The 13,153-nt window shown below is 41.5% G+C and overlaps 1 protein-coding gene across 1 annotated transcript in view; it reads left to right on the top strand.

Annotated features, from left to right (window-relative positions):
* Positions 1–13,153, top strand: part of LOC102182583 (multidrug resistance-associated protein 4-like) — a gene marked incomplete at both ends in the record, with an annotated part of 59,161 nt that overhangs the window by 10,545 nt on the left and 35,463 nt on the right. Inside the window, 2 exons of the mRNA XM_018044465.1 lie at positions 4,374–4,453; positions 8,015–8,165. Of these exons, the coding sequence (XP_017899954.1) occupies positions 4,374–4,453; positions 8,015–8,165 (231 nt within the window). The remainder of the gene's footprint in view (positions 1–4,373; positions 4,454–8,014; positions 8,166–13,153) is intronic.

Genomic DNA, 13,153 nt, shown 5'->3' with positions numbered 1-13,153 from the left:
ACCCAATATACAGTGCAAATGTGTTGAAATGTTTTTGACTAGTTGTTGGGACGTTGGCTGTGTTACATGATGTTAAGCTAACTAGGAAGGACCTTCTTCCAGAAACATCTCTGCAGGAGACAGGCTGTGTGTTTCTTTCTTTCATTGCCCCTCCATTTCTGGGACCACAGAGCTCTGGCCTGTGCTCATATTTTGAATTGTACCTGAATTGTAATGGAAAATTAATTTAAATGCAAGATCAGTTAAATGTAAACATCCTCTTCAATAAAATCAACCCTCTAGTTTTACAGTGGAATTTTGGTTACATTTAAGAGGTCTTGTGGTACATAGCAGGTGGATCTTCATTACTAAGTAAGAGTGTCCCTGAAGATTTCCCAGTGGTTGCTTCCTCCACTCTGAGGCCTTTGACCTGTCTTGCTTTGGAAGGTAGTCTCATGACCTGGGTTTCTACAAACAGTTCATCAGCATTTATGCCCACTCTGTTCAGTTGGTTAGACTTGTGTTGAGGCCCAGGGCGGCTTTGTTTTTGTAGGTCATGATTAACAGGACCTGTCAAGGCAGGGATGTGACTGGAGAGAGGACAGGAGCTGCCTGGTCATCAACTAGCTGTGTGATCAAGGTCAAAGTAGGTAGATACTACTGGAGGCAAATCACCAGGCAGGATATGGTCATGGTTGTAAGTATGGACTCTGGAGCCAGCTTCTTGGGTTCAGTCCTGGTGCTAGTTGCTAATAGTAATAGCCAGTTATATTTATGTTAATAGTTATATGCAAGTTATTTAATTTCTCTGTGTCTTAATTTTCTTACCTATAAAATGAGAATATTATTCACACACCAATATCTTGATTTTGTGGGCATTAAGCAGGTTAATACATTCACAGCATTTAGCACACGGGCAGTACCTAATGAACTTTAGTGAGGATAATGACATAGTGTCTGGGAACTTCCTCTCCTGTGAAATGGGAATAACTGCTGTCCTTCCTGTTTGACAAGGCTGTTGTTTGAGGATTAAATAAGACTGTTTAGGGCTGCATCTTGCTCAGATTTATTCAACACATGTTGTTTAGTCCAGGCACTGTGTGGAGCACAGGATGGTAAGGTGCAGAGGCTCACGCAGATCTCATCATATTTTGAAGCCATACTGAGGAAGTGATTGGAGGAGTCCATGCTATTGTGGCTGTGAAGCCGTTCTACTTTGCCTGTTAATGTGAAAGCTATGGTCATAAATTTGGGAGCATCAAGTGGGACTGAATTTCTGTTATCACAGTCCCTGAGTGCTCCTGACCACAGTTCAACAGGCTGATGATGACCTGTAGACTTCTCCAGATGCTGATGTATTTGTTATTCAAGGATTTGGAATCAAGTTTAAATCTTCAAGGTCGGTAATCCTAGAGCAGCAGACATACCAGTGTATATCTTGTCTCCCCATCCTGTGTCCATTATCAGAACTTCTTTCTTTCAAGAAATAGAAGCCCAATTACGTGCTGCAAAGATATGCCCAAAGGTTTCAGGGCATCACTTATTTACTCTTTTGGTGGTACCTAAGTTGAACTTTTCCCTGTGTTTATTTTCAAAAGTTAAATTTGTAATAGACTGTTTATGGTGTCTTTGTTTCTGGAATGTGATGGCATGAAGAGAGAACCACATGGAGTAGTGTTACTTGTTATCAAGTTCAAGCTTGCTCTGCTCGCCTCACAACGCCAGTAAGTCTTACAGATGATGTGTTAAAGCAAGAAATAGCGACTTTATTTGGAAACTTTGCAGACTAATGTCTCAAAATAACCATCTTATTGGGACCTGGATGCCAGGTTCTTTTATAGAACACAGAGGAGAGGAAGCGAGGAAGTAAAGCCATTTACCTTGCAAAATTGGAGGGAATTTGTTAATTTTTTCTTTTCTACAGCTATTCACAGATGGTGAGGGTCAGATTGTCCCCCTGTGAGCTGAAAAAAGCCACTTTAGTTTAACTTTGAGGCAGAGGGGCAGGGTTTCCTGACAAAAGCAGTGAACAGCAGTGGTCAAAGAAACAGATCCAGCATGGAGTCAGTATTGGCTCCTCCTTGTTGCAGTTCCTTTGATGTGCACCCCCCTATCTGGGGCCAGTACCCTCTGCTTTCTCCTCCTCCGTCTCCTCAGGGTGCACCGCCCTTGCAGGGATGGCTGCAGAGTCCGCATGGCTGCAGAATCCTTTGTTTACTGATGTGGCAAGTGGTGTTTTAAGTTCATACTAGATATTTAATAGAAATTAGTTCTCATATTACAATCCTGAAACCTTTATATATATATATTGTTGTGGATATACTATTGTAGATTCTGAAAAGGGAAATAAAATCAATGATAAGCGATCCTTAGTCATTTAGTAATATATTTGTTTTCCTGCCTACATCCCTCTGATCTTCTTAGATGCTTATTCATTAAGTCTGTGTTTGTCACACCTGGTACACCTCTGAAAATAATGACTTTATTACCCCAGTAGTAAACTCACAACTTGGAAATGGTCAAAACTCACAGTTTCCCCAAATGTGAGGTGCTGTGAATGATCTGGAGGGAAAAAATTACAGAGAGGTTATAATTATGTTGATTTAAAGAGTATCACTAGACTGGAAGAAACACAAGCTGGAATCAAGATTGCCAAGAGAAATATCAATAACCTCAGATATGCAGATGACACCACCCTTATGGCAGAAAGTGAAGAGGAACTAAAAAGCCTCTGGATGAAAGTGAAAGAGGAGAGTGAAAAAGTTGGCTTAAAGCTCAACATTCAGAAAATGAAGATCATGGCATCCGGTCCCATCACTTCATGGGAAATAGATGGGGAAATAGTGGAAACAGTGTCAGACTTTATTTTTTGGGGCTCCAAAATCACTGCAGATGGTGACTGCAGCCATGAAATTAAAAGACGCTACTCCTTGGAAGAAAAGTTATGAGCAACCTAGATAGCATATTCAAGAGCAGAGACATTACTTTGCCGACTAAGGTCTGTCTAGTCAAGGCTATGGTTTTTACAGTGGTCACGTATGGATGTGAGAGTTGGACTGTGAAGAAGGCTGAGCGCCGAAGAATTGATGCTTTTGAACTGTGGTGTTGGAGAAGACTCTTGAGAGTCCCTTGGACTGCAAGGAGATCCAAGCAGTCCATTCTGAAGGAGATCAGCCCTGGGATTTCTTTGGAAGAAATGATGCTAAAGCTGAAACTCCAGTACTTTGGCCACCTCATGAGAAGAGTTGACTCATTGGAAAAGACTCGTGCTGGGAGGGATTGGGGGCAGGAGGAGAAGGGGACTACAGAGGATGAGATGGCTGGATGGCATCACTGACTCTATGAACGTGAGTCTGGGTGAACTCCAGGAGTTGGTGATGGACAGGGAGGCCTGGCATGCTGTGATTCATGGGGTCGCAAAGAGTCGGACATGACTGAGCGACTGAACTGAACCGAACTGAAAGAGTATCACTTGGGAAAACTAATCATGATAACTAAAGCAAAGTTAGTGTAACATTAGGATTGATTTAGGTATTTTGCAACTGTTTATTTACCAACTTAGCACTTGGAATGAGTCTTAGATGGGATGGCTCTAAAGGGAGGGAACATTCTGAAATCCACCAACCCTTCTTGATACTGCCACAAGAGTCCCCCATTCTTTTAAAAATCAGGGCTCAGTTTCAACTCCCCACCCACTGCCATTTGGTGGTACTTTTGTTTCGCTTTAAGTATCATCCTGTTTTCTCTTTCCGTTTACACAGACATCAGCTTATTTCATTTGAATTTATAATATATAAAATTTGCTGTTTAATCATTAAATCATGTTCGACTCTTTCAGGCTCCTCTGTTCATGGAATTTCCTGGGCAAGAACACTGGAGTGGGTTGCCATTTCCTTCTCAGGGGATCTTGATGACCCAGAGGTTGAGCTTACATCTCTTTTGTCTCCTGCATTGGCAGGTGGATTCTTCACCACTGAGTCACTAGGGAAATCCAATACATTAAATATTTAATAGGTGTCTTTCTTTTTTTTAAGATTTATTTATTTATAGTTGCATTGAGTCTTTGTTGCTGCACACGGGCTTTCTCTACTTACAGCAAGCAGGGCTGCTCTTCATTGTGGTGATCCCGCTTCTCATTGCAGTGGCTTCTCTTGTGGAGCTCAGGCTCTAGGCACAGGGGCTTCAGTAGTTGTGCCGCATAGGCTTAGTTGCTCTGTGGCATGTGGGATCTTCCTGGACCAGGGATTAAACCTATGTCCTCTGCACTGGGGACACTGTACCACCAGGGAAGTCCCTAAATACATATACTTTAAAAAAAAATAGTGTTTTGATTTGTTTGTGAATTTTTTTCCTATCTGAGGAAATGAGTAATTTCTCGTATCCTGTTCTTGCAGGAAGAATTTTAAATCGTTTCTCCAAAGACATTGGTCATATGGATGACTTGCTGCCCCAGATATTTCAAGATTTCATCCAGGTAATGTACCAATCCTCTCAGAGTTCTTACAGGGAATAGTAGAGTGCCTGTTTCTCAAGGCCATTTCAGAGGGGCTGAGGGTGGGCCTTTCAGCCTGGCAATGTGTCCTGTTATCTAGTGTAAGGTCTTGTTTGTAAGAGAAAGGTACAGCTGTGATTGGGAGGCTGAGTTAACATGGGAAACACCTGGGGCAGGAGTGGCTACACAGTCACGTCAAGGTTGGTCTGAAGTAGTGACATGCTGGGCAATTGGTTCCCCCTCTGCCTTCCAGCTGTCTCACTGGATTCCCTTTACTGTGAGCACATTTCGCAATATAGAAATAATCACCTCTCATGGAAAGATAGCCTAGGTTAGCTAAATTATGCATTGTATCAGGCTTCCCAGGTGGTTCAGTGGTGAAGAATTTGCTTGTCAGTGCCGGAGATGCAAGAGATGTGAGTTTGATCCCTGGGTCAAGAAGATTCCCTGGAGGAGGAAAGAGCAACCCACTACACTATTCTTGCATGGGGAATTCCGTGGACAGAGGAAGCTGGTGGGCTACAGTCCATGGGGTCACAAAGAGTTGGACATGATTAAACACGAGCTGATACATTGTATTACCACAGAGGACAAATATTTACTGCACTATTTTATTTGGATAAAGCCAGGTGTGGTTACTTACAAAGAGAAGAGTGGTAAAAATAAGGTAAAATTCATACTTTAGCAAGGACAGTGTTGTTGTTGTTTAGTTACTAAGTTGTGTCCAACTATTTTGTGACCCCATGAACTGTAGCCCACCAGGCTCCTCCATCCATGGGATTTTTCAGGCAAGAATACTCGAGCAGGTTGTCATTTCCTTGCCCAGGAGATCTTCCTGACCCAGGAATCAAACCTGCATCTCCTGCATTGGCAGGTGGATTCTTTACCACTGAGCCACCTGGAAAGTCCAACAAGTACAATAGAGAGCAGTTATTGAAGATATAAGGCCTTTAAGCCAGTAATTCAATTCCATGATCAAAGCCATCTCATAAAATGTCTTTTGTTTTTGTAGGCAGTTTTTCTTTTAACAGGTTGATTGCTCTGTCTTAAAGGGTATTAAAAAAAAGAGAGAGAGAGAGACCTACAGGAATACTGTCTCTCCAGCCTGTTTTGTCTGTGAAATTGAATGATGAAATTGAATTGAATGATGAAATTGAATTGAAATTAAAGAATGATGTTGGGTCATCTCAGTTCTCATTTCTTTGTTCAGTACTATTGTTCATGTGGAGTGTTTTTTTCTGTTATTTAATATTGTCAACTTTTTAGTGATTAAATCTGTGGGGAATTTTCATTTTCTTTCCAATTGTTAATTTCAGAAGTGAAATGCATTATCAAAAGCGGAGTGTAGAAATTCAGCAGTCAATATCTGACTGCAGACAGTGTAGCCTGTGGGCATGGCTTTCACTGTTACCAATGTGAATTAAGCTGAGATTTGGAGGTAGAGTGCTTTTACTGCAGAGATGTCTGTTCTTTTTTTTTTTTTTTCTCTTCCACAAACTTATTTTATAAGTGCGTCCTTCTGAGTTTAACTACATAATTTATCCCCGGAAACAAATCTCCCCATAAAACAATGTTATATTTTAACAGTGATTGTGAATAACTTTGAAAAGATTTTGTGAAAGGCTCTGTATCTTTGTTAATGACAAGCTAGGCCAAGGTTGGGTTTCCTCCGTGTGCATAGTATATGGTTAGTTAGTGGTCATAATCAGAATCGTCACATATTTTTGCATGACATATAGAAGGACAGTGATAGAAGCTACCTGATTTCTCTAGGAACCAAACTCAGTAATGAGGAGATAAAATTCTGGTCTCACTGATTTTGAATCCCAGCTTTGCCCTGTAGTTCAGTTATCTTGAAGTTGAAGGTGGAGGCGTCCTGCAGGTCATTGGAAGTAAGAGTCTGGTGTTCGAGGGAGAGACCTGGGAGGAGCATGGAGTCTGTGTAGTTTTCACTGAGCAGGTAGTAGCTGAATCTGTGAAGATGACAACCCAGGGAGAGTGAAGCAGTTTTAGGGGTCAAGATAAGAAGGTTCGATACTCAGAGAGAAAGCAGAGAGAAAGGGGAGGAGAGGAGACACACAATGAATAGCAAGGGAGAAAGGAGGAAGTAGATTGGGGAGCCAAGGAAGGACAAGTCTGTTCAACTCAAATAAGAGGGTGAGTCTGTGGAAAAATGTTGGTTGATTTTGAATCAGGAGGCTTCTGGTGACTCAAGGAACAGGGTACAGATGGGAGGAGGCCAGACTACAAAGGGCTGCAAATCCAGGAGGCATGGAAGGAGTTGAGGTGAAGACAGGCTATTTTTGGAAGGAGTTTGACTGAAGCAGGAGAGAGGTCCATCTGGAATGTAGGGTCTGAGGATATATTGCTGGTTGTTTGGATTTTAAGTTTGTGAGTCAGGTGTGTGTGAGGTGGTGAGGGTATTTCCGTCTCTCCCTCCTTCCCTTCAACAAACAGGATAAATTTGAGGTCCTGAGATACAGGTGTGAGTCACTTATGAAGCCCTCCCCTTGTGGGTCTCCTCCAGTCCCCCAGTGGAGGAAGACATCTAGAAACTCACTCCTTGATGCTTCTGGACTCCTAATTGTGGGAGCTCTATCAAAAAAATAAAGATCATGGCATCTAGTCCCATCACTTCATGGCAAATAGATGGGGAAACAATGGAAACAGTGACAGAATTTATTTGGGCTCCAAAATCACTGCAGATGGTGACTACAGCCATGTAATTAAAAGATGTTTGTTCCTTGGAAGAAAAGCAATGACAAACCTAGACAGTGTATTTAAAGCAGAGACGTTACTTTGCCAACAAAGATCCATCTAGTCAAAGCTATGGTTTTTCCAGTAGTCATGTATGGATGTGACAGTTGGAACATAAAGAAAGCTGAGTGCTGAAAAATTGATGCTTTTAAACTGTGGTTAGGAGAAGACTCTTGAGAATCCCTTGGACAGCAAGGAGATCAAACCAGTCAGTCCTAAAGGAAATCAACCCTGACTGTTCATTGGAAGGACTGATGCTGAAGCTGAAGCTCCAATACTTTGGCCACCTGATGTAAAGAGCCAGCTCATTGGAAAAGACCCTGATGCTGAGAAAGATTGAAGGCAGGAGGAGAAGGGGATGACAGAGGATGAGATGGTTGAATGTTATAGCTGACTCAATGGACATGAGTTGGAGCAAACTCTGGGAGATGGTGAAGGGCAGGGAAGCCTGGTGTGTTGCAGTCCATGGGGTCACAAAGAGTCAGGCTCAAGTTAGCAAGTGAACAAGAATACTGAGAAAGTTCTTTTTTTAAAATTTTTAAAAAAAATTATTTATTTTTTACTTTACAATTGTACAAGAATACTGAGAAAGTTCTTATAGTGTTTGGTTCATATAATAAACATCATGAGGACCTCCTATAGTTTTATTTCTTAGGATGTGAAAGCATTCCTTACTGTTTCAACAAGTCTTTCGAGCAAAGGAGTTTAATCCTAACAAAACAGCCAATTAAAGTTTGAAAAGTGTCCTTCCTAAGGAGGCCTCTGTATTTATTTTTGCCATTTCAGACATTTCTACTTGTGATTGGTGTGATGGGCATGATGGTGGCTGTGATTCCTTGGGTTGCTATACTTGTGATTCCCTTTGGCATCATTTTCTTTGTTGTCCAGTGGTATTTCTTAAGGACATCACGAGATGTGAAACGCCTGGAATCTGCAGGTGAGTACCAGGGCTCTCAGGTTGGGATGGCAATGCAGGCTGGCTTCCATTTATGCTGTAATTAACCATACCCCTGAAATTCCAGAGAGTCTATCTTCTGGAATTTCTCACTAAGTTGACATTATTGAATGTGATGGCCACCGTGAGTCAGTGTGGCCCTTAACAGGTCAGCTGCAGCTTTGTATTTAGCACAAAGAAGATGAATGTGAGCACGATGAGGACAGGGACCGTTCTGTCTTGTTTATGACATACTGCCTAACAGATTATCCACTCTATAAATACTTTCCTTAAAAATAAAATGTTTCATCATGTTGGAACTAATGTAGAAGGAAAATAGGAGTTTTTCTTCTCCTAAAGATGACATTTTTTCTTCTCCTACTAGAGATGACAAGGATAGCAAAAGATTAAGAAAAGGAAACGAGACATTAAGGAAATGTATATCAGAAGTGATATATTTGAAAAATACATTCATTTACATGTCCGAGTAAGTTGCAGCTGTTGAATGTATTGCAAGTGAAGTGAAGTCGCTCATTAGTGTCCAACTCTTTGCGATCCCATGGACCGTAGTCTACCAGGCTTCTCTGTCCATGGGATTTTCCAGGCAAGAGTACTGGAGTGGGTTGCCATTGCCTTCTCCAGGGAAATGTATTGGAAAGATAAGTCCTATTATTTTCAGCTTCATTCTTTATCATCACCAGTATTTTGAGTGATCCCACACTGTTTGTGCTCCCTCCTTTCTCAACACTTCACATATAAATGATGCTATATGGGAATAGCTATATGAGATGCTATATGAAAAATATTCCCCTAGGAGGACCCAGGACGGGGAATCTGTTTGGTGGGCATTTGGTCTATTACCCCAATCAGTTTCCTACTTGTAGAATAATGAGGAACAGGGACTTCTCTGGTGGTCCTGTGGATAAGATTCTGTGCTTCCACTGCAGGGGGCACAACTTCAATCCCTGGTTGGGGAACTAAGATCTCACACAGCACAGCCAAAAAAAAAAAAAAAATGGTGAAAGCATTTTATGATGAACCCTTCTATTCTATAGGTAATCACAGATGATGAAATAATTGAATTTATCTGATTATTAATGTACATATTTCATCAATATTAAAACAAAAAGAAAAGTAGAATTGTTATATGTTTTCTAAAAAGTAATAAGAACTATAGCCACAAAATAAGGAAGGAAGATGTTTATATCAGAGACCTGAATCATGAATAATTATTACAAATTAATACCAACTTAACCTTCTAGAAACCAAGCCAAGAAGAGAAGCACAGAGTCCCATGATTCTTTGTATCTACCAAGTGGAAAAAAATCTAAGTTCATCCAGTCAAAGGAGTTTTTTCCCTTTATTGTGGCATTTGTGTGCTTTGTTTTTAATAATAAAAAATGCTTAAGAGATACTTACTCTAATTACTTGCAAAAAGAATAGTGATCATCTGTTTTATAAAAGCTTTAGAAGTTTTCACTCATCAAGAGAACTAGCTGAACTCCTGTGAGGTGTGGTCTTGTGAGGTGTTGGGATGGATGGGGAGCAGTAGAGTCCAGGTGTGTGGTGTTCTGCTGATGTGACTTGGTAGCACGGTAGGACTTGGGGAGGCAGAAGAGAAAGTGATGAGGTCCATCCAGTCTTCTGTGTAGACAAGGCTTCAGACGTTTTATGATTTGAGGGTGCACATGAGCTGGAGTCATTCAGTAGTCTTGTTGGAAAAAGCAGGTCTCTGGTACATTCAAAGAGGGGTTGTTCCAGAAGGAACATGTGATTAAGATTTATATCTAGGGAAGGGCTACTTCCCATCCACACAGAAGTGGAGAGAAGGGCACTTCCTGAGGCTTTTTTAATGAAGAAGCAGAATAGGATTTTCTCAATCTTTCATCTGAAGAATCTGAAAACTTTGGCCCCATCTCTGTGGAATATTGGAAGTTTTGGTACTCTAGTAGGCTGCAGCAATGTTAGACTGTAAATTCAATCCAGATACCCGCTCCTCCACACCCCAGACAACCACATGGTGGCTAGTTGATTAGAATTGTCTATGTTCTCTCTCTAGGTGGTGGGTCTATGCCATAAATAATAACACTGCTGTTTTCTCTAAATAGTAACTGATAGTATATCTTAAGGTCACTGCTGGAACCACCAGCAAAAAGAAGGACACCTGACATCTGTTTTGTAAGTTCACTTGTCTGACTGCTGTGGCCAGGAGACATAAACCTGCTTCTTCTTTGTGCTCTGAAGGACCACTGAAGTCCTGAGGTTTTGTTTCAGATCCTGCTGCCTAGTTGCCTCTAGATGCTTAGGCTGACATTTTCATCTTAATGATGAATATGCAGCTGATTATAATGGGTTTATTGAGCACATTTTTGCAAAACTGAGCATAGCAATAGTCACAGAGCAGTGCATAAAACCTGGATGGTGTTTGATTGCCTTTCTCTGCTGCTGCTAAGTCGCTTCAGTCCTGTCTGACCCTGTGCGACCCCATAGACGTCAGCCCACCAGGCTCCTCTGTCCCTGGGATTCTCCAGGCAGGAATACTGGAGTGGGTTGCCATTTCCTTCTCCAAAGCATGAAAGTGAAAAGTGAAAGTGAGGTCGCTCAGTCCTGTCTGACTCTTTGCGACCCCATGGACTGCAGCCTTCCAGGCTCCTCCGCCCATGGGATTTTCCAGGCAAGAGTACTGGAGTGGAGTGCCATTGCCTTCTCCATGCCTTTCTCTAGCCAGTTCTTTTTTGTTTGCTTTTAAACTTTTTATTTTGTATTGGGGTAGAGCCAGTTAACAAACAACATTGTGATGGCTTCAGGTGAACAATGAAGGAACTCAGTCATACATATACATATATCCATTCTACCCCAAACCCCTCTCCCATCCAGGCTGCACTTAACATTCCATGTGCTACTCAGTAGATACTTGCTGGTTATCCATTTTAAATACAGCACTGTGTACACATCCATCCGAAGCCCCCTATCTTTTCTCATTCTTCCCCCGGCAACGATAAGTTCATTCTCTAAGTACGCGAGTCTGTTTCTGTTTTGTAAGTTCACTTGTACAATTTCCTATTAGATTCCACATATAAAGGATTTCATATGATATTTCTCCCTCTTTGTCTGACTTCATTCATGTGACACTCTCTAGGTCCATCCATGTTGCTGCAAATGGCATTAGTTATTCTTTTTGATGGTCTGGTCCACTCTGCATTTAGCAGTGCCTGAATGATGAAGTCACATGCAAATTCTGTTTGAAAGGCTGCTGTGATCAACTAGCAATGTCTGCCACAGGCTTTGGTAGCAGTGGGTTAGCACGTTGTTCAGATGTATTCAGACCATGGATCCTTAAGTCTGCTGTCTTAAGGTGTTTTCATACAAGATTTCCAGGAACTTGGTTCAATCTCTGGTGATTAATAAGATGTATGGTAATGGTAAAAGCTGTTAGTTATTAGCTGAGTTAGATCTGGGAGTTTTCTGAATATAAACAATAAAGTCTGGAGAAAAATGCATGTATTTACACATGGGCATCCTTAACCCTGATTTTTTTCCCTCAGAGACACTGCAGCTGTGAATAGAAGCCCAGCCTTGGGAATAAGGGGCTTCCAAAGAGTTGGACATGACAGAAAGACTGAACTGAACTAGGTGGCGCTGGTGGTTAAGAACCTGCCTCCCAGTGCAGGAGACATAAGAGATGCAGGTTCGATCCCTGGGGTGGGAAGATCCCCTGGAGAAGGAATGGCAACCCACTCCAGTATTCTTACCTGGAGAATCCCATGGATAGAGGAGACTTGCGGGCAGCAGTCCATAGGGTCGCCAAGAGTCGGGCATGACTGAAATGACTTAGTACATAGGTACAGACTTGGGAATAAAACAGAGTTGGGTCTGACATCTGTCTGCTCTACCACTTAGGTAGGTTAACTTACTTAATCTTGGGCAGTGAGTGATCTTAATCCCTCAGTGTCTGGGGTTCCTATGAGAATTTCTTGAGTTTGTTGCTTATAAAGTACTTGCGGGCTACTGCCAAAGACACCAGACATTGAACAAGAAGAAATAAGAAAATATTAACAACTAGTGATGTGATCCCTCACCTAGAACCAGACATCCTGGAGTGTGAAGTCAAATGGGTCTTAGGAAGCATCACTACAAACAAAGCTATTGCTGGTGATCAAATTCCAGCTGAGTTATTTCAAATTTTAAAAGATGCTGTTAGTTTGCTGCGAATTCAATATGCCAGCATATTTGGAAAACTCAGCAGTTGCCAGAGGACCGGAAAAGTCAGTTTTCATTCCTATCTCAAAGAAAGGGAATGCCAGAGAATGTTCAAACTACTGCACAATTGCACTCATCTCTATGCTAGTAAGGTAATGTTCAAAACTCTTCAAGGTAGGCTTCAACAGTACATGAACCAAGAACTACCCAGATGTGCAAGCTGGATTTAGAAAAGGCAGAGGAGCCAGAGATCAAATTGCCAACATCTGTTGGATCATAGATAAGCGAAAGAATTCCAGAAAAGCATCTATTTCTGCTTCATTAACTACATGGAAGCCTTTGGCTGTGTGGGTCACAACAACTGAAAAATTCTTGAAGAGATGGGAATACCAGACCACCATACCTGCCTCCTGAGAAACCTGCATGCAAGACAAGAAGCAACAGTAGGAACTGGACATGGAACAACAGATTGGTTCAAAATTGGGAAAGGAATACTTCAAGTCCGTACATTGTCACCTTGCTTATTTAACTTATATGCAGAGTACATCATGCAAAATGCCAGACTGGATGAATCACAAGCTGGAATCAAAATTGCTGGGAGAAATATCAACAACATCAGATATGCAGGTGATACCACTCTAATGGTAGAAAGCAAAGAAGAACTAAAGAATCTCTCGATGAAGGTGAAAGAGGAGGGTGAAAAAATCTGGTTTAAAACTCAGCATTCAAAAAACTAGACCATGGTATCTAATCCCATCCAATGATGGCAAATATATGGGGAAAAAGTGGAA

The sequence above is a fragment of the Capra hircus genome, unplaced genomic scaffold (assembly GCF_001704415.2).
Source record: "Capra hircus breed San Clemente unplaced genomic scaffold, ASM170441v1, whole genome shotgun sequence".
In the NCBI taxonomy this organism is placed as follows: Eukaryota; Metazoa; Chordata; class Mammalia; order Artiodactyla; family Bovidae; genus Capra; species Capra hircus.
Note: the sequence above shows the minus strand (reverse complement) of the source record. Positions and strands in the feature narration are given on the sequence as shown.